At 42.8% G+C, this 24,960-nt stretch overlaps 1 protein-coding gene across 7 annotated transcripts in view; it reads left to right on the top strand.

The window, feature by feature from the left end:
* The window catches only part of LOC111969219 (diacylglycerol kinase zeta-like), a 133,249-nt gene that overhangs the window by 89,812 nt on the left and 18,477 nt on the right, over window positions 1–24,960 (top strand). For 6 of the 7 annotated variants that reach the window (XM_070445359.1, XM_070445360.1, XM_070445357.1 and 3 more), the window contains 19 exons: window positions 142–237; window positions 517–599; window positions 861–921; window positions 1,257–1,370; window positions 2,111–2,251; window positions 2,812–2,890; window positions 3,241–3,296; window positions 3,483–3,545; window positions 3,911–3,984; window positions 4,102–4,213; window positions 4,359–4,558; window positions 7,142–7,242; window positions 11,574–11,653; window positions 12,785–12,829; window positions 14,956–15,025; window positions 17,622–17,662; window positions 18,620–18,816; window positions 22,207–22,308; window positions 24,712–24,825. In XM_070445359.1, coding sequence (XP_070301460.1) covers window positions 142–237; window positions 517–599; window positions 861–921; window positions 1,257–1,370; window positions 2,111–2,251; window positions 2,812–2,890; window positions 3,241–3,296; window positions 3,483–3,545; window positions 3,911–3,984; window positions 4,102–4,213; window positions 4,359–4,558; window positions 7,142–7,242; window positions 11,574–11,653; window positions 12,785–12,829; window positions 14,956–15,025; window positions 17,622–17,662; window positions 18,620–18,816; window positions 22,207–22,308; window positions 24,712–24,825 — 1,829 coding nt within the window. The remainder of the gene's footprint in view (window positions 1–141; window positions 238–516; window positions 600–860; window positions 922–1,256; window positions 1,371–2,110; window positions 2,252–2,811; window positions 2,891–3,240; window positions 3,297–3,482; window positions 3,546–3,910; window positions 3,985–4,101; window positions 4,214–4,358; window positions 4,559–7,141; window positions 7,243–11,573; window positions 11,654–12,784; window positions 12,830–14,955; window positions 15,026–17,621; window positions 17,663–18,619; window positions 18,817–22,206; window positions 22,309–24,711; window positions 24,826–24,960) is intronic. The other variant, XM_070445358.1, reaches the window with a different exon arrangement.

The following is a 24,960-nucleotide window of genomic DNA, read 5'->3' as shown; positions in this document are numbered from 1 at the left end:
TTATAACAAAACATCAGTAAAAGCAGCAWGAGCTTAGTGTTCTTCCCTTAGGAAACCAACACTGTACATCAGTCTCTCATCTTTCACGTCTCTAAATGCATCCCTTTATTTCCTCTGCCCTCTCCCTTCCTCTTTGTGCAGGAGGCGCGCTGGAAGCCCTTCATAGTTAGACCCATTCCCTCTCAGCTCATGAAGCCGCTGTTGGTGTTTGTCAACCCGAAGAGTGGGGGAAATCAGGTGAGAGCCGTGCTGTCTGTGCTGGAGCTGTCAGTGCAGGCCCAGTGGGCCGAGGCCAACACCAGTCACAGGTGTAATCCTGACTGGTCTGTAAGCCGTCTGTGAGATGAAACACTGTCTGCATCTTAAAGAGTCTTTCAGCAGTCCAGTCAGGGCATGTCATACCTCACGCATTTGTCTGGATCACTCAATCATWTACTAGTCAGTTAATCAAATACTTCTTTATTATTATGATGATGATGATGAACTGGTAGTAATTGTACTCCTACTCATTTTCAGGGAGCCAAGATTATCCAGTCGTTCATGTGGTACCTGAACCCTCGCCAAGTATTTGACCTGAGTCTGGGAGGACCCAAGGATGGGTAAGTTTMTCAAAAATAGCAGGTGCAAACATTGTGCTAGTGCAGAGTATTATTTWGCTATTATTTTTTGTTCTTCCTATGGATACACTATGCTATTATTCTGTCTGCCCAGGAGCCATTTGCGGTGTAGGACTCCCCTTCACTGTGAATGCTGCCAATTTTAACTGAGTGTGGGAGACCTTCATTAACAGGCTTGATACTGTGKACTGACTGTGACAGAAAACCAGAAGTTGATTTTGCCTCTTGCTCTGTCTCTCCAAGGTTAGAAATGTACCGTAAGGTGCATAACCTGAGGATACTGGCATGCGGAGGGGATGGCACGGTGACTAGAAACAACAGCAATCTTTTTAAGCAATACACAGACATTCCTGAACTATTTTCGCAGCAAACTTTACTTTGTGATCATTCAAATAACAGCACACAGTGTCTGGTGCTTTCCCTTAAAGGCATTTGACCCCATCTTAGTGATCWGAGCCCTGAACTTTGATGGTTATCTAAGTGATTGAACAGCAACACACACTATGCTGCAGGTGCAGTTTGTTAAGCTGTTCAAACATTTATTCCTTAAGCAAGGATAATAACAATGTTGGGCATGTTGTTGAAGGGCACATCACATGATGTTTTTGATAATATGTCTGTTGTATGGTGTGTGTGTAGGTGGGTTGGATCCTGTCTGCTCTGGACCAGCTCCAGCTGAACCCCCAGCCTGCAGTAGCCATCCTGCCTCTGGGGACAGGCAACGACCTGGCCAGGACCCTCAACTGGGGGGGGGTGAGTATCTCAACCATATCTGGACAACATGTACACRGAGTGTACATTAGGAACACTTTTTTAATATTGAGTTAGCAGCCCCCCCCTCTCTTTTTACCCTCAGAACAACCTCAATATCTCAGGGCATGGACTCTACGAGTTGTCGAAAGCTTTCCACAGGGATGCTGGCCCATGTTCACTTCAATGCTTCCCACAGTTGTGTCAAGTTGGCTGGATGTCCTTTGGGTGGTGAACCATTCTTGATTCACACGGGAAACTGTTGAGTTTTTTTTTTTTTTACAGCAGCGTTGCAGTTCTTGACACACTCAAACCTGTCTATGTGCCCTCTGAATGGCACACATACACAACCCATGTCTCAATTGTCTCGAGGCTTAAAAATCCTTCATTAACCYGTCTCCTCCCCTTCATCTACACTGATTTTGAAGTGGATTTAACAAGTTACACCAATAAGGGAGCATAGCTTTCACCTGGATTCACCTGGTCAATGGAAAGAGCAGGTGTTCCTAATATTTTGTACACTCGGTGTATACCCCTCAAAGCTGTGCTTTTCCATAGTCGTTGGACAATGTAGGTGCACAGTTAACTCTGTAGAGGGCACCAGAATCATGACAATAGCTGCTTATTATTTMTTGAAAAATGTCTTGAAGAATTTATATATCTCAGGAGGAACTAGCTGCTTTCTACAATGAACWGTGTTTAATGCTCTTGGTGTTTTCCTTCTCTATTCYTCCCCTCTMCAGGGTTACACAGATGAGCCGGTGTCTAAGATCCTGTCTCATGTAGAGGATGGGAACGTCGTCCAGCTCGACCGGTGGAATCTARTAGTGGAGCCCAACCAGGATGCTGGTGCAGAGGAGAGGGATGAGCAGCAGACAGACAAGGTGAACAAACCCCCTCTCRTCCCAGATCCTGTACTGTAGACATGGACTGTCAACGTATGATGGTGTGGTGTGTGTGTGGATGGGTTTGAACTTAGTGCTAGCGCTTTTACCTATCAGAGGGTGTGTTTGTAATAACATCGTAAATCAGGTCTTGACTGTGATGAGTTCATCGACCCCCAGAGAACTAACCTCTCTACAATGTCACAATATAATTYGTTTATTGTGAACAGGGTCATGGCTGGCCACACACCAAAATACCTCMGTGACCTTTCCATTATTTAATGGGTAGTTAGTTCTAAAAGTTGAGAGAGTTTATCAACTAGAAAGAAGCACAATGTTGCTCYATGACCTCAAACGTGATGTATTATTTTATTTTTTTGTGTTTATGGCAGTGAGGGTAGTCTGGGGTCACTGAAGACCGTAGGACTGAGGATGGAGTTGGGCTCAGTATACTCCGGTTTAGTGTTGAAATGTCAACATTTGACATTGTGATTTTGGCTGTTTTGGTGATATCGCGTCTGGGATTAACACATTTTTGTACTGGTTTTCTTTTCCCGCAGCTCCCCCTCGACGTCTTCAACAACTACTTCAGCCTCGGCTTCGACGCACACGTGACACTAGAATTCCACGAGTCTCGAGGTTGTATTTCCGATCGATCTCCTAACGTTGACTACCCATGTAATGCCATTGTTGGGGATAAATCTGTGCTATCCATAGTCGGCTCACATCGACAGTAACAAATGATGCTGTGTGTATCTACTGTACCATTTGTGCGTGCTCTGCTGCGCAGTACAGTCATATTTAACTAAGTTCTTCAACCACATTACATATAAGACAGGAGAGATTATTCCACAGAAAATAATAATGTTCCTGGAGTTTTTTAGGAGTTTAGAGTGATGAAAAGTAGCCCAAGCAGAGCCATTACTATAGATATATAGTGTCATAATTACTCACAACTYATCATGCCTTCTATAACCGACGCTCCTCAGAGGCCAACCCGGAGAAATTCAACAGCCGCTTYCGGAACAAGATGTTYTAYGCAGGGGTGGGTACAGTTGTGTTTCCTAAACAGGAGAAAATAACAAATACATTCCTATTTTCTCACCATTATCATCACTTTTACCATTTAGTAGTGATAGTAATTGTTTTATTTGTGGCCATAGCTTTAGTCGTGTCAATGTTTTCTATTGATGATCTACAAGTTTGATTCTCTGGTGTTCCTTCTAACCAGACGGCCTTCTCGGACTTCCTCATGGGCAGCTCCAAAGACCTAGCCAAACACATCAAGGTCGTGGTGAGTTCAACTGACCATTACATGGACCTTGGCTGCAGCTCAGATTGTGTGACGTCATTCCACAACGGGTTCAAGTTCAAATCTAAATCCGTTAACAGGAATTTCCCACTTCATAGTAAAGATAGTTGGTGCAGAAATAGAAATTGAGTTTGAGAGCCTGGGCTCCATTCTGAGCTTATAGTAGGTAGGTTGTAAGGATCACATCTCATTAGACTGACAGATGTGTTCTTCACAGTCAGAATGTGGCACCTTTCAAAGGGGACATTTTATAGGCCATGTGAGAACTCTTCCAGGAATGATCTGAGTGTGTATGTGTACAGTAATGGAGACGCCTGTCTGTCTGTCTGTCGGTCTCCTCTCGTTAGTGCGACGGCACCGACCTCACCTCAAAGGTTCAGGATCTGAAGCTGCAGTGCCTGGTGTTCCTCAACATTCCCAGGTTAGCAGCCTCAATGGGGAAAACGGGTTATATATGACATGTTACAATTTTGTCACTGTTGTAACGGAGGCTGTAGGCTAAGTTAGGCACTTAACTATGTGTGTATGTGTGTACTAGATACTGTGCTGGTACCATGCCATGGGGCAACCCAAGCGAGCACCATGACTTTGAGCCACAACGGCACGACGACGGCTGCATTGAAGTTATCGGCTTCACCATGACCTCTCTGGTATTCACCTATCAACCTGAATTTGTCTGTGTGTTAGAACATAAGTTAGTAGATTTAATGAAATGGATGAGTCCGTTTCTTTACATTTGTCCTAGTCGTGACCTTGCTCTGATGGATGATCGTCTCTTCCTCCCTGGTGCTGTAGGCCACGCTGCAGGTCGGAGGTCACGGTGAGCGGCTGAACCAGTGCAGAGAGGTGACCCTCACCACCTACAAGTCCATCCCCATGCAGGTAGATGGGGAGCCGTGCAAGCTAGCCCCCTCCACCATCCGGATCTCCCTGAGGAACCAAGCCAACATGGTGCAGAAGGCCAAGAGGAGGACATCTATACCGCTGCTCAACGAGTGAGTAATACAGTCCAGGGTCCAGTCAGAATCCTGAACATCAATCCGCTATGGAGACTTTCTATAGTGTACTTTGTTTAGTCTTTTGCGCTGTCGGCAGGTTGCCTCTGTTGTCACAACGGTGCTTGTGGAGTTGGAAGTTATTGTAATGCATTGCACAAGTCATGACTTAGTGTCCTCGACCGAGCCGAAGGTCGCTCTTCAATTTCTTGCTGTGTGATTTTTAAGTGGCACGCGGGTGTGGCACGCAGGTGTCCTCGACGCTAGCCTTCGGGATTCATTTGCAAGGGTGGCTGAAGCGCTGACAAAGACTTGTGCATGTAAAATAATCTAAGCCGACGAGGGGAAACAAACAGACACACAAAAAAAACATTCATCAAAGTCAACATGGCTTTGCTACCATCTTCCTTTTCTCTCCATCAGTAGTCTTCGTCATATCAGTCTGTCTGTCTACAGGCTGAAAATCGGATGTATTATCAGAATGAACARCCCTATTTATTTTCATGGTAATTGCGTTACCTTTTTGTCAAACCTGTTGTAAGGTTTTTTGCTAATTTCATACTTCGCTGATTCTGATGTGAGTCCCGCGACAATGTGTTGACTTGCTGACGGAGGAGAATTATGAGTCCTCCGTCTACAGGATTGAAATGTCCGGGGGGGGGGACTAATTCAATGATTGTGTTTACAGAAGCCTGTTTTAGCTGAGATTAAACACGTGCACATCCAAACCTTATTCATGATACCGTTCTTCCTTTTTGCAAAGTTGGTTAGAATGGCCCGACCTTCTGTGAAGCAAAACACCAGGCATTTGGACAGAAAGTAAGAATGATAAGATGCAAATGAGCCTGGAATTCAAACAAACAACCCAGCTGTATTCACTTCTACACTGATTACATTGTTTGAGATCAYACACCGACATTAGATGTTGTCCTCCCAACTGTTTTGCAACATACTGTAGTAAGAAACATATACGACTTGTGTTGTTGTCAGGTGTCTATTGTCCTTGAACAGAATGGTAAGCTATAGTCGCAACATTGTTTTTGGATCTCCCACACACTGCGAACAGGTCACCTTCGTCACAGATCACAACTGTTTTCATGAATATATAATCATCCTAGAAGCCATCACGATGACAAACGGAAGGGGGGAAAGCAGTGTTGAACACCTCTGGCTTCTCTCAGGCTGCTGTGCATGTGAGCCCAGGTTGTCAGAGTGTTGTGGTTGGAGGTCAATCCTCTGTCATCAGCTTGTGTTAATGCTCTTCCCGGGTGACAGCCTTTCATTATACTTAAACCTTCATTTATTTCCATATTCTTTTTTTTTTTATCTCTCAGCCGAGATGTTTCCAACTCCCAAATAGTTTACTAAGTTAGAAATTAATATGGAAAGTAACTGATTATGTACAGTATAACGGTGTACTGAAATCAAGCATAGGTTATGGAATAATCTTTCTTGTGTGTCGATTTGACATGATTTGGTTGTTTTGAAACTCAGAGTTCGTACAAATATGTACACTGAACAAAAATATAAACGCAACATGTCAATTGTTGGTTCCATGTTTCATGAGCTGAAATAGATCCCAGAAATTTGCCATACTCTATGCACACATTTGTGCGCACATTTGTTTATATTCCTGTTAGTGAGCATTTCTCCTTTGCCAAGATAATCCATCCAGGTGTAGTATATCAAGAAGCTGATTAAACAGCATGATCAATACACAGGTGCACCTTGTGCTGGGGACAATAAAAGGCCACTCTAAAATGTGCAGTTTTGTCACACAGCACAATGCCACAGATATCTCAAGTTTTGAGGGAACATGTGAATTTAATGTTCATTTCTCTACCTTAAGCCTCCTCCAATGTGATTTTAGAGAATTTGGCAGTAAGTCCAACTGGCCTCACAACCGCAGACCACGTGTAACCACGCCAGCCCAGGACCTCCACATCCGGCTTCTTCATCTGCGTTATCGTCTGAGACCAGCCACCCGGACAGCTGATGAAACTGGGTTTCCACAACCAAATAATTGCCGCACAAACTTTTAGAATCCTGATAATGCACGGTCCCATGTCTGTGCACAATTCTTGGAAGCTGAAAAGGTCCCAGTTCTTCCATGGCCTGTATACTCAACACAAATGTCACCCATCGAGCATGCTGTGGATCGACGTGTACGACAGCGTGTTCCATTTCCCGCCAATATCCAGCAACTTTGCACAGCCATTGAAGAGGAGTCTGACAACGTTCTACAGGCCACAATCAACAGCCTGATCAATTTTATGCGAAGGAGATGTGTTGCACTGCATGAGGCAAGTGGTGGTCACACCAGATGCTGACTGGTTTTCTGACCCATGCCCATACTTTTTTTATAAAGGTATCTGTGAACAACAGATGCATATCTGTATTCTCAGTCATGTGAAATCCGTAGATTAGGGCCTAATGAATTTATTTCAATTGACTGATTTCCTTATATGAACTATAACTCAGTAAAATCTTTGAAATTGTTGGGTTTATATTTTAGTTCTGTGTAATTTAAATTTTTGAGAGATGATACCCAAATGGCTATGCTTCTTCTGTTGTCTTCCTCAGCCAGCAGCCCTTCCCGGAGAGGTTAAGGATCCGGGTGAACCGTATTAGCATGCACGACTATGAGGCCCTACATTATGACAAGGAGAAACTCAAAGAAGCCTGTGAGTATTCCATCTCTATCTAATGCACTGTAACTCCATCGTCCTTCAGGTGTCGGCCAGCCTGTTCAAGGAGGAATGCAGCAGGCCCTTAAGTACTGCTTCATGCAGGGATGTTACTGCAAGCCAGAGGTGTTTTCAGTGATGTAGAACTCTTTAGTCTACACATTTTAGTTGTTTTTATTGCCGTGCAGTTGMATTTCAAAGTGGCAGGCTTGTTTTGCAGAGTTAAATCCTGGCCGTACGCACGTAAGGGACCTGARCCAGTTGACAAGCTATTACCTGAAGATATACTACATGTGTCCTTGTGCCATTTTAGGGGCCGATTCCGACCCAAGTTAAGAGCATAAATGGAACGTAATTCCCTTTTTATGCACTTTTCTCTCTATGCGTATTCTGACCTTGAATTTAAGCATGAGAATAGCATGCTATTCCCCTGCTATTTGTTTGGGGTGGAGATTTAATGAATTAAGGTGTGACAGAGGTGTGTCAACAGATATGGCATATTCTGATCTAATTTCCTAATAATTCTACCGGTTCCAAGTGGAAAAAGCATTTACTTCATTTTTTCCCACTAGAAATAATACCATTCACCATGCACTGTAATTGACATATTGATGAGAGCTAGAAAAAGGAGGAATCCATTTGGATAAGGGAATTGTAAAAATAAATGACATTTGTTTTAGAACTCTTTTACCTTATAATCGCTGGAGACAAATGTGAATCCTGTCATATGGCAGAAAATGGAAGCATATCAACTTTCCCACAGTAAAGTTTATGAAATGCTGTGACATTATGCAGAATTTTAATTGTACTGCCTTTTAACGTGCAGGGATGGGCACGCACTAGTGTCTTAATTATTTCCTATTATTTATCATGTTAAATATTAGCCACTATCAGTATCGACCGTCAGTAGGCCTAATAACCACACATATTTTAACTGCCAAATAGCTCCCTTCAGTTGGTATGGCCTACATTATCATTCCATTTATTTACGTTGTTTCGTTTACCTTAATTTGCTTCCTCTGTAAACGATGTCACAGCCATGTGGTTGTTACAGAGGATCATTAGTAACATTTGATCATGTAAAAAAAAAAGACAAGTAGGTTAATTAAATTGCTATGGAGCGGATCGCAGACCAAGCCGTAACAGTTTGAACCCGACACATGGCGCAATACTTGGCTGTGTCATCACACAGTTCCATGGTTAGTGCGGGCAATAGACAAGGGTATATCCTGCTATTGTACACTATTCTCCCTATTATAATTCTATGAACACTAATCTTCCAACATCACAATGGGTTAAATAACTAAATGTGGCAATGTTCAGAATTAATCAAACCACCGTTTTCTTTCTTTCATGCGTAAAGGCTCTCCAATCCTGTTTTTTTACGATTCATAAATACTTTTCTAAACCTAAATAATCTACAAAATCTGATTTATTTTTTAAATCCACCAATTGGTGCTGAAACAGATGAATATGCATATATTTATATTCTTGTGGGTCTGACAAAATTAGAACTTAAAGGTACACCGTATTTAAAGGGATGGCTTAAGATCGATGTGCTGAAAAGCCTATTGAAGGAAAACTCCACGAGAAAATCTGTTGGCCAGCAAGTGGGAGGGTTTTCAGCRGCTGATTGAAATGTATTCAGCGCGCGCAAGGGAACCACGCCTGCAAAGGCAGTTACGCACCTGCATAAAGTAAGTCTGAATAACAACTACTGAGAAGTGCGTAGGAAAGGCGTGCATAGGAAAGGCGTGCATAGGAAGGCGTGGCATAGGAAAGGGCGTGCATAGGAAAGGCATCCATTTCGCCCCTTGGTGAACTGTCAGCAAAGAGTGTTGATATCACTTCTCGTTAGTGAAAATGGACTCGAAATCTACACAGGATTGCATAGACTCTGTCACTGTCAAACGTAGGTTAGCACAAATATATTTAATGTGGAAAGACACACCAGGCTCTTGATCGTCCTTTTAAGGATGCCGCCATCAACTAGCCTCGCTAAATACAAAGGAAAAGGAAGTCCCTTTTTGATTTATATGGTACTTAGCAGAACCCCACAGAGATGGAACTCTTTCATTTTCTCTCTCCTGGCTCCTCCTGGAGGGGAGGCGGGTATTGGCTCCAAGTTTTGCTATCGTCCACCTTGAAACCCTCCTCCCATCCCGTCAGGCCACTCAATTGCTATGAGTTTATCAGTGTGGGCCTCCCTGCATGTGACTTTGGCTAGATATCAAGTGTATGACTGTGAGGCGATAATGAGGTAGCTACCCATTACTGTCTCTAATGGATGCCCAGGGCCCAGAGGGGCCTTGTCAGTGGTTTGTGTTCTACAGCCTCCTGCAGTACCTGTGTGCCAGGACGACGCGGTAATCACCTCCATAGCACAGCTAGAGCCACCCCCCACTCTTAATTGTTCTCACATTCGCATCCTCATGCACAAACTTAACTATTCAGACGTGTCTCAGACTGTTAGTAGTTCTTTCCTTCTTAAACAAAAGTTTTGTTGTTTTTGTCTTTTTTTTTTTTTTTTTACAGTGGGCAGCATTGTTTGGACTAGACCTTTGACGGCTGTTGTTCAGGAAAGTTAGGCGTATGAAGTTGTATATGATAATCCTCTTCAAAAAAACTGCAACAATTAACTGGCCCCCAAGTTATGTAACTCTGATATGCAAAGTGACGCTGTTTGGGGCTGTTTATTATGTCTCTATGGCGCAAAACCAGCTCGTGGACCGACCTTTGTTTGTTGGATATCTCCAAAGAAGTATGTGAAATAAGAAAGTATGATGAATGTATTCGGTTCTTCCTGAAACTCTTGCAATTATATAGCCTCGTATACCATCCCGATGGCCGCTGTGGAATTCATGTAGTGAAACAGAATGTAAGCTCGCAAAAAGTTCCTGGATGAGGTACGGGGCTAGCAATTAATAATACAGGACGGAAAAATCTCCCAGTAGGTTTTGATGCTCAGGCATAATTGGTGGCGTTCCAACAGTTTTCTAACAGTACATACCATTCGGTTCACGAAATGCTGAAAGTAGTTTATTCTTTGTTTTCCCCCACTAGATGTCAGAACATGCAACTAAACGAAAAGAAGATATGCTTTTAAACCTGAGTACACTTTAACTGAGCCTAGAATAAATTCAATGTCCATATTAAACTGTCATACGGTGGTCCAATAACGTACTTTGTACATATTGCACCCTCATGCTTGCTGACATACAAGAGAATTCAAGGCTGTTTTTGATAGGCTTAAGTGAACAATCCTGTCGTTCAATTTGCACATAGTTTGCTTCAGTCTGGACATCAACTAGACTCTCTCTGGCTAACACTGAATCGGTTAGGCCCCCCGATGTTTCACGTGGATCTTGAGGTACAAATGATGCTAGCTGTCATAGCTGAGGTAATACTCTATGCTCCCGTCGCTGATACCAAAATAAGCACGCAGCTGCTACCACGTTAGGCAGTTTGTCTCGGTAGCCTGACACCTATAAAGAGCTTAGACAACCTCACTGTTGCAGAGTGAGGAAAGCAAAGAGGGGGGAGGGGGGGGGGGGGGGGGGAGAAGAAGAGGAAGAAGCCGAATTGAATTGGAGACAGACTGTTCCAGGGTTGCTAGGCAACAGCACATTCCTCGGTGGAGAAATCTGCCTGCTTTTCTCTCTTTCCGCCTGTAAAACAGAGCCACTTTTTCAATTCACAAATCTCAGCCTGATRGTCCACGAGTCTTTCACTTCTGTTCTGACCGCTATAGAAGGCCCTGTGAATAGCCCGGATATTCATGATCACATAATGTGGTTTTGATGCACTCWCTGATACRCAGCGTATCTGCTCTCTCACCTGCTGCCCAGTTGTACTTTAGGCCTAATTGCCTGTCTCTAGTTTAGCACAAATCAATGGGCATGGGAACAAATCACAAACATGTCACCAGACAATTTTGTCCTCTTGCAGACATCAAATTTAGAGAATTCTTCCTCTGTTATTGTGTTGTATTGCTATTTGGTTTACACACTTCACCTACTTTGACAGCYGTTTCAAAGGGGTTTGAGTTCACTAAGTGCATTGGACTTTGCGTGGCACTCTATGAAACACAAGGCATCCAGGAAGCCCAAGTCTAAAATATCCTTGATCTATTGCCAACAAAAGGAACTTCCCCCAAACCATTCTGGGTTCGAGTTGATAAATGGACACAATCCGTTAGTCTGTCTCTTGTAGCTTGTGTCTATGAGCTAMCTGTGGACCTAGCTGTAGAATGGTTTTTCATGGCTCGATCCCTGGGCGCCTGCAGCAGTGTTTAACAGCATGTTGTCTCTCATCATCTCTCCCTACAGCTATCCCGCTGGGCCTCATCGTTGTCCCGGGAGACAGTGACCTGGAAACATGTCGCTCCCACATCGAGAGGCTCCAAGAGGTGAGAAATGAAGGAAGCAGGTGGGGGCAGCGAGAAGGGGACAAGGGCTGTCTCTTATACACATCTAGATGTGTATAAGAGACAGGGACAGAGGAGAGAGTCTGGGTTGATGAGGTAGATTGAACCCTGGGTAAAGGAGAGGGGTAAGCTGATGAATGACAGGGAAGACCGAGCGATGGGGGGGACAGGAGAGCATGATGAGGAGATAAGAGGCAGAGAACATAAATACAAAGGAGCTGGGAGGACTCAGAAATGTTTGTAATGGAGGACAATACAGGCAGAGAGTAGAAGAAGACAAAAGGGGGTAGGACTGAGCTAATGCCATAAGAGGATGTGGGAAATAATTCTGATGAAGTTGTGAGCGTGCAAGAGATGAAGGAAGAGAGTACGTTAGAAGAGGAGGAAGGAACTTGCTGATRTCGAGAGCAATTACTCGCAGGCTGGTCTACGGTGGCTCATCTGGACAGACAAGCCCAAAACTGTCTTTAGGATGGGAAAGGATTGCATGTGYGGTTGTTTGTGAATGGAGGAGACTGCGATTCTGCCAGAAAATTACATCCTTGCCCCTCTAGCTACCTTGCTGTCCCTTTTGGCTCAAAACCCATTGAAATAAATAGCGCAGGAAATTTGTTGGCGATTACCGGCACCACCTCTTTGCAATCATTTGATTATTATATTCCTCCTTATTTTTAACCACAATCCCTCAACGGCTGTCCCTCATTTGTTGCTGTTTTCATCAGCTCATGTCGWAAGAAAAGGCTGAAATTAAATTTAGGTTTTGTCTGCCACTAATGGAGGCTTGAAGACTAAAATACTGTTGCAGAATGGTAATTGCTTCTGTAATATGTGTAATCATCCACTTTCATTATATGTTACTCTCAAAAACATATGTTCACCATATAATGCAGTAGGACTCATAGCACACAACAAAATGGCATAAATTGAGGGGGGGATGTTTCTCCCACTACGTTCAACCCATTTTCTGCAATCCAAAACCAGTCATTATAGTAGCTTCAAGACGAGATGCTTATTTTCCTATCCGCATGTGGTGATTTATTTTGGGTAGGGGCATTAGACAGGAAGGAGAGTCTCCATTTGCGGGATTACAGTGTTTTTGGGGCTATTCCACAGGACTTCATCTCCATTCATCCCTCCTTCAAACGACTGGTGCTCCAGGTTGGTAAAACGAGACAGGACATGGGAGTCTGTGGCATGGAAAGGAACAAGTCTGAAAAGGAAACATTCCCCTAAATTAAAAACGACCTTTTAGATCACAGATGACATTTTACATGGACATTTTAGTCATTCAGCAGACGCTCTTCTCCGGAGCGACTTTCACAGACGGAGCAAACACAGACGGAAACAAACAGACGGAGCAAACAATAACATCAAATATAATCTAATTCAAGAACAAGGATGAGGCCTTTTATCATTACCATGTTGTTTTCTCTGAGAACACACTGTTTGAGTGCGCGATGCGTACTGTAGGCTTAAAGTCCGAAGAAAACACTTGTCAAACCTGTCCCTCCCTGTGCATAACCGTCAGACACGTACGGCACAAAGGTAGCGCTGCAGCCACATGGTTGCATTAGGTGTTTTACTTGGAATTGTGTGTTTGATCAGCTCTTCCATTGCTTATTTTTGTCTCCCAAGAAAATCATCTAGAGCACAAATATACTGCTCACGTCCTGTAGGTCCTTGTTGGCTTAAAAACAAATAAGCTGTGCAATCGGTCAATGGTGTGTGGCATCAATATTCAAATATCACTTTTACAAAGTGATTTCACCACATGCTCTTACCCAGAGAGCGAGAGGTTGTGGGTAGATGCTGAGACTGGCCGTCTCCGGTGATAACCACACACTCCTCCCAGCAACCCTGGCCCTCCTTTAGATCCCTATTCACAGCTTAGCCAAACCGTCTGCGTAATGGGAATAGCTGAATAATAGAGGCTGTACTTTTCTATCTGTAGTGGCCCTGTTCCCCTATGCAAACCAACCCAAATTTGTCCCTCTGGGAAGAGATTTTCTCCTTGTTCCTCGGTGCCCTGAAGCATGTTTTGATGTGTTTGTACTTGTGTTGTGAGTGTTTACTCTCTCTCCCTTGCTGTGTGCATGAGAGACCTTGTAATCAGGAATATGTTTGCCTGTGATTTTTGTATGCAGCAAGCATCCAATGTTTAAGAAACTGCTTAAGTTATGGTTGCTTTGGCTATGTTATTGCAGTTAGTAATACTTTTGCTGAATATAAGAGAGCACTATGACCTAGACCAGTTAGTGGACTAGTTGATACTGTCTCGTTTGGTGGTTGCATGTTTTGGGTTCCCTGTTCGAGACCATGAAAAGTCTGGTGTTCCTTAGATTGGATACCTTGTGCACACGATTGTCTTTGTTTGTTTGTGTGGGTGTGTGTGTGTGTGTTTTTCTTGTAGGTGGTATCCAGTATTTGTGCTCTAAGCTAAGCATGATCTTTCAGCGTAGTTCCTCAGTGCATGTATCATAATATTCTGTACACTGCTATCCTCCGGTTCCCCTTGGAAGTTAGATGGACTGGTCAAGTTTACCTTTAGATGGGAAATCAGTAGTCGGTTTTCTTGACCACAGTTCAACTGATCAGGAAAAACTCTCAGCCCTAGTTTTAGCCTATAACTATAACTTGGGCCTGGAGTTTTCCTGTCCAAGGCATGGCCCTAGAAATGACTTCTGTAGTTGTCGTCACATTCCAACAGGTCTCTTTCAGTCTGTACATTGAATAGACAAATGCCCTTTTGTGGCTTGCCTCAGCCCATTTTCCTCTAAACATTCACTTACCTTCAATATCAAGTTCTGAAGAGGATTATGTCAATGTATCTCATTGCATAAGGTCACTGGACTATGGTACCTTTTTAGAAAAGCTTGGGTTAAGTACAGTTCAGCCAATGCACAGAACAGTGACCAAGGAAGGAATTGTTGGTCTTCGGACCAAGGATTCTGTGACTGAGGGGGGAAAACACCTGCCCTCTTAAACTCATGGAACTCTATATGAAAGAGTGGAGGAGGGGTTAATATGCTGGACCCTTTCAGTGAACTCACTGCCCAGAAAAGTACTTTTCATTTCAAAAAGCCTGTCTGAACACAAGACTCAGGGCCTTTAAATCTTGCCCTATATCCAGCAGAAAAGGTTTTTATTATTTGAGTCCTCTGTTTTTTTCAATGGACCAGTAAGTTGGACAAAACCGAGTCAAGGCCTTCCAGTCTCATTTAGGTTTAGTCTAAAGAACAGGCTGCTGTGGAACTAATCTCATTGGTCCCCTTTTTCTTTCTCAGGAGGATGATGGAGCTAAATCAAAGACCCCTTCCTCGCAGAAGCTTTCGCCAAAGTGGTGCTTCTTGGACTGTAAGTACCACTTCTTATAAAGAGCACTGCTATTGATTCCTTACACTTTCTAGAGTGAAGTATTCCTCTTGTGCCTCCTCTTTTAGTCCCCTACCTATCTTCAACGTTTTAAGAGAGAGCGCTTCACATAATCTGATCACTGCAAGTGGGAGCCTCCCGTCTCTTACAGGTCACTGTTTTCTTGGTTCATTCACCACAGAATTTCATGTTTTGTCAAAGGTAGACTTAATATGATAGAACAGTGCCATTTTTCTGACCTTAYGATTAGTGCGCCAGTGCATTTCTTCTGCAGGATAAGGATTCACATTTACATTACAAGCAAATATGCACAGCATAAATTGAGTTAAAGTTCAAAACACAGGTTTTGAGGATCATTTGAACATTTGTTTTCGATTATGGTTTTGAAGAACTGAAGCTAGGTAGATCAACCTACAGAACATAATTGGACGCAGCCGTGTTGCGTTTCTGTGTGAATTAGGCTCTGCCAATTCAATTTAACCGAGCTCCACATTAACATTAATTTAGATCAACAGCTCTCGTGCAAAGATACAGAAATCAATTCAATAATACTGTCACTGATTTGCTTTGAATGTTTCTGCTCTGTTGCATAGCAGGAAAAGGAATCCTCTGGGCAGACTTCATGCTTGCCTGTGAGATATACTTAAGCATACAGTTTATCATCATTCTGTCAATAATCTGTAACAATTGTCAGTGATTCTGCATGTCTTGTGAATCTATGGCCCTTTACGTATATCCAACTCTTTTCTTGTTGAGTTTTATCAAGCCATCGTTTATTCCACTGACAGTCCACAGTTCCCATGAGAGAAAATGTATTTTGCAGTATTATGAATGACATGTCATGTGCGTTGCTAGGAATAGCTATGCATTGCTATGCATAACACAGTTTACATATATGATGTGCTCTTGCTGCTCATCAGTCACTCCACCAGCAATGAAACTCAAAATCTTCCATCTCCTCACACTGGACTGATATGATAGCTGATCTCTGAAGGCTATCATTGTTTGAATGCTAAGTTAATTCACTTACTAACTAGTGATAGTTGGTAGAGAACGGAGGGTGTTAGAATCTACAGCCAAAATGTTCTCGAGCTTTTCAAAGCTGAATTAAATCCCATAGCTGCTCCATTGAAATCAGGACAGATGAGCTTCTATTCACTGGTAATAAAGCAGCCCAGATCTTAAAGCTCAGTCCAAAAAAAGACAGTTGTAAAGGTCTCGTGTGGAGAAATTATAATTGTTTTCTCTCTCATCAAAACAGCATGGCTAATTCTTGATTAGAAGCATAGCAAGTGAAATCCAGCTGTGTTCTGATATGACTGATTATTTAATTAGTACGACGGGGGGAACCACATCATTATTTTTGATACGTTCTGATAAGGATGAAGAATGAACACCTTCCCAGATATGTAGGAGAAGCTGAGAAACATGCAGTACACAGACCTGCCTTTAAAAACCTTAAACAAATCTAATCTTCTGGGCAAACTTCATGTGCTTGTCTGTGAGATATTCTTAAGCATACAATTTATTTGAAAAAAGTTGGGTTATTCTGCTCAGTGAAGCTGGAAGAAATTCAATTTGCAGCGTCTGTTGAGGACAGAGGGGTCTTTTTCTTGGCACCTTTTGAGAAGAGAGGACGAAGCCTGGCAGATCGACTTAATTCCAGTGCACACCTCCTTTGAGTCTGCTCCCACTGGGCTAGGGAAGAGCTCACTTCCACTTCCTCAGACAGAATGGCAGCGTGAAGCTTAATTACTGGTACAGTCCAACAGTACGGGGCTGGCGGCTGGATGGAGGGGAGAGGGGTGAGACAKTTCATTTAGTGGAATTTCTGCTGACTGCTGGGAGATGACCATCTGTAGAAAGTATTTGATCACTAGACCACAACCATGTAAAGAGGTTTTCCCCCACACGCTACTTCCCTTGTCTTAGTTTTTACCCTGAGATGTAGTGTTGTCCATACTCATGAGTCTTTAAAGAGTGTGTGTGATTTTTATTTTGAAGAGCACATACAATTATATTTACATATGATGATATCCGGTCTCCTGTGAATCTGTTTGTAACTAGTTGGCTGGCGACAGTGTGAGATGATCGGTACAGTCCCCCAACACCCTGCAAACTGAATGTGTCTTTTGAAAAGTCAATGGGTTTATCATAACTTGCATTAGGGTTTGTCCACTGGTCATTGCCTAATGACATGGTTTGTAAATCTTTTGTCATTTTGTCTCATCTTGAATTACACCCACTACCAGAACCMTTTGACTCTCCTTGTAATGTCCCCAAGTCACTGGGCCAATTATGTGTCCCTATTCTCCTACTTGTTCTGTTGTCATTATACAGGTTACCCATCTTTTCCTTMATTTAACAACATGTGGCAAAGGCATGGTGCGCTTCGGAGCTGGTTGTAATCAGGTCAACGCTTTGATTAAGCTCCTGCACAGTTACCAGCCCTCTCTGGCCTCATTAGAACACTGTGTGTGTGCGTGTTTATGCGTACATGCCAATGTTCATATTGTTTACTCTATAAATCTCGTACTTTTTATACGTTTATTTTTTTCCCTTCTTGTTTTCCTTCTAGCCACAACTGCAGATCGTTTTTACAGAATTGATCGTGCTCAGGTGAGTGTGTGCCATTTATAGATAATAATACATTCAGTGATGGAAAAAGTATCCAATTGTCATACTTGAGTAAAAATAACGATACCTTTTTAATAGAAAATGACTCAAGTAAAAGTGAGTCACCCAGTAAAATTCTAGTTGAGTAAAAGTCTAAAAGTATTTCGTTTTAAATATACTTAAGTATCAAAGTACATGTAATTGCTCAAACATATACAAATATACAGTATCAAAAGTAAAAGTATAAATAATGAGATATTCCTTATATTAAGCAAACCAGATGGCATAATTGTATTGTTTTTTGAAACCCCACCTCTTTAAGGAATACCTAGGATAGGATAAAGTAATCCTTCTAACCCCCCCCCCCCCTTAAAAGAGTTAGATGCACTATTGTAAAGTGGTTGTTCCACTGGATATCATAAGGTGAATGCACCAATTTGTAAGTCGCTCTGGATAAGAGCGTCTGCTAAATGACTTAAATGTAATGTAATGTAAATGTTTTTTCATTTACTGATAGACAGGGGCCCCCTCCAACATMATTTACAAACGATGCATGTGTGTTTAGTGAGTCCGCCAGATCAGAGGCAGTAGGGATGACCAGGGATGTTCTCTTGATAAGTGTGTGAATTGGACCATTTTCCTGTCCTGCTAAGCATTCAAAATGTAATGACTACTTTTGGGTGTCACAGAAAATGTATGGAGTAAAAAGTACATTATTTTCTTTAGGAACGTAGTGGAGTAAAAGTAATCAAAAATATAAAAAGTAAGGTACAGATACCCCAAAAAACTATTTAAGTAGTACTTTAAAGTATTTTTACATAAGTACTTTACACCACTGAATACATTGATTATGCAGAGTAATGGAACACCTATAACAAAAGCAAAATAAACAACAAGTAACATTTTCAATGGCCATTACGATCTGTACATAAGTGGTTATGGTTTCTCTCTCCATAACAGGAACACCTAAACTATGTGACCGAGATATCCCAAGACGAGCTCTTCATCCTGGACCCTGAGCTGGTCGTCACGGAGACGGTGAGCACCTCACCAGGGATGCCTGATCTGGTTGATTCTTCTGGTGAATTCCCAGAGGCATCGAGCAAGTTTGCCTTCCCGTCGTCCTCCTCTTCTCCTCCCCCCTCACCGGGACCCAGGTAAGAGAAGCAGCTGTTGCTCACAGCTTCTAATTTGAATTTCTGTTGGAGATAATTTTAGAGCACTAGATAAAGGATGAGGCAGCTCCACTGGAGCATTATGGGGGTTATAACAGTGAATGCATACCAGGTAATTTACTGTGAACCAGTCTGTTTTCAAGTGGTTTCCGGCGGTGCTGTTTTGACAGGCTGAAATAGTGTAGTAATAATCAGACTGGAGTGCCCCAGGTCCAGGACACAAAAATAAAGGCTAAGTAAACCGTGGGCTGAATCTGTGTCTGGACATGAACGCTATAACACAATAAAACTGCACACTCCTCACGGAGACCATGCTGATTTTGCCCTGCTAAATTATTACTGAGGCGGTAGGGTTGAATGCAGAGGCCATGCTCGCCCATTAACCCCCCCCACACACACACATTAAAAATATTAATCATTTAAGTTCTAACCACTGGACTGTCTTCATAATCACCCTAGGAAGGAGAAGGGCCATACTCACCTGGATTCAGAGTGACTTTAGAAATTCTCCACCTCATAGCATGGGACTGTGTCAGCAGGGGCGATGATCCAGGGTTGAAATACCGTTACTGTAAGCCTTACTACAGTACACGCGTCAACTTAACAAAGAGAGAAGCCCGGCCATTGTCTGTTCATGGCTGAACAATACAAAGTGTTCCCTACGTTGCTAACAGTTTGGAAAATGCMTTTAACTCCACTACTAGCTGTATGTTCATCTTTTTAGAAGAAGGACGTCTGTGCGCCAGGTGTGGATATTTCTGTAATTTTCCCACAGTAAATCCCCTGCACATTTTGTAGCCCTTTGTGAATGACTCAAGCAATGCACACGGAAAGAGTCAACCAAGTTATTCAAGTAATACCATCGTGTTAAAGTGTTGTACAATTGAACATGAGGAGGAATACACTGCCGTGATGAGCTTGTCTTTTCATATCTGCTGTGCATTCATCAGTATTTCCTAGAATCATTTTCAACATACATTAGAAGCTGTCAGTCATTTAAAACCTTTACATATCTCCCTGTCAGTCTAGCTTTACAACATTTATTGCTCTTTATGCCGTTCATATTGTACAGTAGAGGATCTTCTGTGGAGTTCTGTTCTACAGTAAACTTCACCTTAGTTGGAAGTCTCTCTTCGCTACACTTTAGCTCGGGCCCCTGTCCCCCGTCCATTTAGGGATTTAAGGAGCGTTTTGATGAAGAGGAGGTGTGGCGACAGGTTCGTGGAGTTCAAACATGGCAGAGGCAGATCCTAACCCGACCCACACGTTCCCCCTCCAAAGTAAACACGGTGGGACTATATCTGAGGGCGTGTGGGATTGTAGCCTCTCTCTCCCCCTCTTCCCGCTCTGTGGTCTATTGGCACGTCTTCTACAGACTGTCTTTTGATGCTTTCAAAGCAGAGGCCACATTATTTTTGCCATGTTCTCTCATGCTGCTGGCCGGGACTTGAAATAGAATTCCTAATAAAAGGCCATTTCGGATCCGTGACAGGGGGGGTTTTGGGGGTCTTTTTCAGGTCCTGCAGTAGTAGTTAAAATACTTGGAAGAGGAACACCTGGACAGTGATGTTTGGAAGTTGCACTGTGTTGGAGGCAATTTGCCATAGATGAATGCCACCTTAGTCTCTTGGCAATGTATCAAATTATCAAAGGAATTTTTACATTTTACATTATATTTYACATTGCATCCTTTTTTTCAGAACCAATTCATTTGCTGAACTGATCTTGTACCATTTCTTAACTATTCCTGCCACTGGCTCTGAAGATCCCTGGCTTCTTTGTCCTCCATTCCCTAATCACAGATCAGTTTAAATGTACAGTTGAAGTCGGAAGTTTACATACACTTARTTTGGAGTCATTAAAACTCGTTTTTCAACCACTCCACAAATTTCTTGTTGACAAACTATCGTTTTGGCAAGTCGGTTAGGACATCTACTTTGTGCATGACACAAGTAATTTTCCCAACAATTGTTTACAGACAGATTATTTCACTTATAATTCACTGTATCACAATTCCAGATGGTCAGAAGTTTAAATACACTAAGTTGACTGTGCCTTTAAACAGCTTGGGAAATTCCATAAAATTATGTCATGGTTTAGAAGCTTCTGATAAGCTAATTGACATCATTTGAGTCAATTGGAGGTGTACCTGTGGATGTATTTCAAGGCCTACCTTCAAACTCAGTGCCTCTTTGCTTGACATCATGGGAAAATCAAAAGAAATCAGCCAAGACCTCCACAAGTCTGGTTCATCCTTGGGAGCAATTTCCAAACACCTGAAGGTACCATGATCATCTGTACAAACAATAGTACGCAAGTTAACACCATGGGACCACACAGCCGTCATACCGCTCAGGAAGGAGACGCGTTCTGTCTCCTAGAGATTAACGTACTTTGGTGCGAAAAGTGCAAATCAATCCCAGAACAACAGCAAAGGACCTTGCTGCAGGAAACGGGTACAAAAGTATCTATATCCACAGTAAAATGAGTCCTATATCGACATAACCTGAAAGGCCGCTCAGCAAGGAAGAAGCCACTGCTCCAAAACCGCCATAAAAAAGCCAGACTATGGTTTGCAACTGCACATGGGGATAAAGATCGTACTTTTTGGAGAAATGTCCTCTGGTCTGATGAAACAAAAATAGAACTGTTTGGCCATAATGACCATCGTTATGCTTGGAGGAAAAAGGGCAATGCTTGCAAGCCGAAGAACACCATCCCTACCGTGAAGCACTGGGGTGGCAGCATCATGTTGTGGGGGTGCTTTGCTGCAGGAGGGACTGGTGCACTTCACAAAATAGATGGCATCATGAGGATGGGAAATTATGTGGATATATTGAAGCAACATCTCAAGACATCAGTCAGGAAGTTAAAGCTTGGTCGCAAATGGGTCTTCCAGATGGACAATGACCTGAAGCATACTTCCAAAGTTGTGGCAACATGGCCTAAGGACAACAAAGTCATGGTATTGGAGTGGCCATCACAAAGCCCTGACTTCAATCCTATAGAAAATTTGTGGGTAGAACTGAAAAAGCGTGTGTGAGCAAGGAGGCCTASAAACCTGACTCAGTTACACCAGCTATGTCAGGAGGAATGGTTCAAAATTCACCCAACTTATTGTGGGAAGCTTGTGGAAGGCTACCCAAAATGTTTGACCCAAGTTAAGCAATTTAAAGGCAATGCTATCAAATACGAATTGAGTGTACTTCTGACCCACTGGGAATGTGATAAAAAAAAAAAAGTTTGTTTTTAAGGTAAAACATCCCTGAATTGTTCCTGTTCTCTCTCCTTCCTCCCATCTGCCCTTCCTTCTGCCCTACTTTTCCTCCATCCACTCCTCTTCCTGTCTGTGCCCTTTCCTCTTACCATCAGTCCCACCAGCCCACAATCGGACAGCGAGGCCATGGCCGTCAGACACAAGAAATCCCACTTCTTCTTCTCTCCCTCCGGCTTCCCCTTTCCTGTCAGGAAGAGGTATCGATCTGTCCTTCCTTCCTGTTCACCTCTCCTTTCCCCCTCCTCAACTTACCTTGTCCTCCCAAGATTGTTTACTCAGCCCATGGACATTTCTCTCCCTATAGCCATGCAAGATTCCTTTGAGTTTTCGTTGGATGTAGCAGGGGTTTCTGGGTCCTTGATATAATCCTCTAGAGTGATCAGCACACTAAGTCCAAGATCTTTGTGGGTGGAACACATTCAAGCTCATGGACAATAAGGTTTACACCGGCAGAACGCAGTTTAACAGCAAAGTGTGTACTGTTTTGCTTTATTTTCCTCTAAATATAACATTTGAATCATTTGAAAATAGATGCTTCTGTAAGCCATGAGTGTGTTGCCAGGGCAATCGGTTTGATTTAAAATGCAAAGTTGATTGTGTGGGCTGGAATAGGTGGAGGAGGATGAATGTGGGAGGTGATGAGCAAAAACCCAGCGTTCCCTCTGGAATGGGAATGAGTACAGTGCCAATCTGCCTCACTGCTTGTGTTTCACTCCCACYTTCTTTAGAATCAAGATTCTATTTTACTTTATGAAATGGAGAAAATCACACAGGCTCACAATAGAACATCACAACTGAGATCGGGGGTGAGAGGTGCTCACTCCCAATCTGTTTATCCATTTGGCATTTGACGCTGTTGTCTTGTCAAAGCGGGATTTGTCTCCATAAAGTTGTTTGTTTGCTGCTTTTTTTGTTGTTGTGCCATAGCAGTCGAACTCTTTTCAAGAAATGTTTTCATCTTCATGAGCAGGCAGCCAGAGAGTAGGTTCAGCTCCAAACGAGACATGGGGAATTGGCACGGCTGAGCATGGGGTTAGCCTAGGTTAGGTTTAGGGTTTGGGGGAGATCGACGTCAGGGTCAGATCTATAGTAAGATCGATTAGATGACTAAACACACATTCATGAGTCGTGATGCTCTCGAATAATATTGTCGTTTCCTGTGTCCAATGCTCTTCCTCTGTCACAATGGAAGCTTTGTTTTAGTACTTCCACAGTCCTGGAAATAACGTACAAACTAGTCCTGCTGTGACTCTTTCTTTATTAGTTAAAGATGTCAGCTTTAGATCTTATGGAAAACAGTCTTATTCATTTGATGTCAGAGGCTATCATCGTCTTTGTTTGTCATATGATCAATATTTCATAAATCCCCGATCCGATTTGAGCAGACAATGTGTATGCAGCTGTGCACATCTCTGCACACAAGTGCAGACTGTTCACTCCTGAGAATCTCTACATTTTCTAGGCTCTGCACGTCCCTGGTTCAAGTCCTGCCAATCAACKTTTCCCCCTGCAAAAGCATCACTATTTTAGTGAGTTTCTGACTTTCCCCCYAATTGATCTGAACAGCATCCCTACTCCTATATTCCAAAAGATTTGACCCATAAAAATTTGAACAGCTTTTGCATGTTCTTTTAGCATTGCAGACACTTTTCCCTGTATGCTGGGTGTCTGCTCTTTGTTCCTCTGGTCCTGGTTGGTAGTCAGACAGACTAATGTGATGAATGTGGGAGAGGTGGAGCAGGTTGGTGGTAGACAGACAGACCCAGGCACCACAGCATATTTCGGATCATTGCTCTCCACAACAAGACCCCAAACGATTTAAAAAATGATCCGCACCCCACTTTCTGCTCTTTTGKCGCAGCTCTTCCGTTCGAATGGAATATTAAAAGACGTTCAATCATACTAGAACCAAGCCATTATTGGTTGCATTAACAATTTAACACAATTTTATTATTTTAACACTCTTTTGACCTTATTGAGGGGAAATAAGCTTCAAAGCAAGTACTGTTAGGCGCTGGATGACAGGAACATATATATTGCATGTTAGTGTCTTCATTAACTGCAACTTTCTACCATTAGAAGAAATCTTATCTTCTACAGTATCTCGAACCGTCTTATTTGTTCTTTAGACCCCATCATTCTATAATTCTGTCTCATATACACAAGCACTCTCTTTTGCTTATGCACTCTGCTCCCAATGGTGGGAATGTTCTGGTTTCAATCTTCCAAAATGGGTTCATCTATACAGCGTGTACCTTTTTTTTTGTGTGTGTGTGTATTTGCACTAGATCCCCCAGCAATATAAACACACTTTATTGTTATATATACGGTGCCCACCTCTGATGTACCCTTGCTTTATTATTATAACAAGAAAAGGGTTAAATGTTTACCGCTCTTCAGGACCCAGCGGGAATAGAAACGGTGGTCTAACTACTCTGACGTTCCATAATGTATTCGATGTGTGACGCCCTTCTAGGCCATCTCGAACCTCGTCGTAATCTTATTTCTTATACATACTGTATCTCTCTCTCTCTCTCTCCCTCTTCTCTCTATTTCTCTCTCTCTCTTTCTCTCTCTCTTCCCCTCCTTCTCTCTCACAGGATCACGGAGCTCCAGAAGACCACTCAGAGGAAGCGAATATCCAGCGACAGCTCGGTGGTGGAGGCACTGGCACACAGCAGCTCCCTCAGGTCCAGTAAGCCTGCCCTCACCAGGTGAGAAGAGAGACTAAATCGCAGCCCCCCCCCCCCTACAGAGGCAGCCGCCAATCTCCCAAATCACATATTACAGCTTTGATTTTTGTTCTTGTAACACACTTCTATCTTTGAAGCTACTTAACATAGAAATTC

The sequence above is a fragment of the Salvelinus sp. IW2-2015 genome, linkage group LG10 (genome assembly GCF_002910315.2).
Source record: "Salvelinus sp. IW2-2015 linkage group LG10, ASM291031v2, whole genome shotgun sequence".
NCBI lineage: Eukaryota > Metazoa > Chordata > Actinopteri > Salmoniformes > Salmonidae > Salvelinus > Salvelinus sp. IW2-2015.
This window is presented reverse-complemented; position numbering and strand designations above follow the sequence as displayed.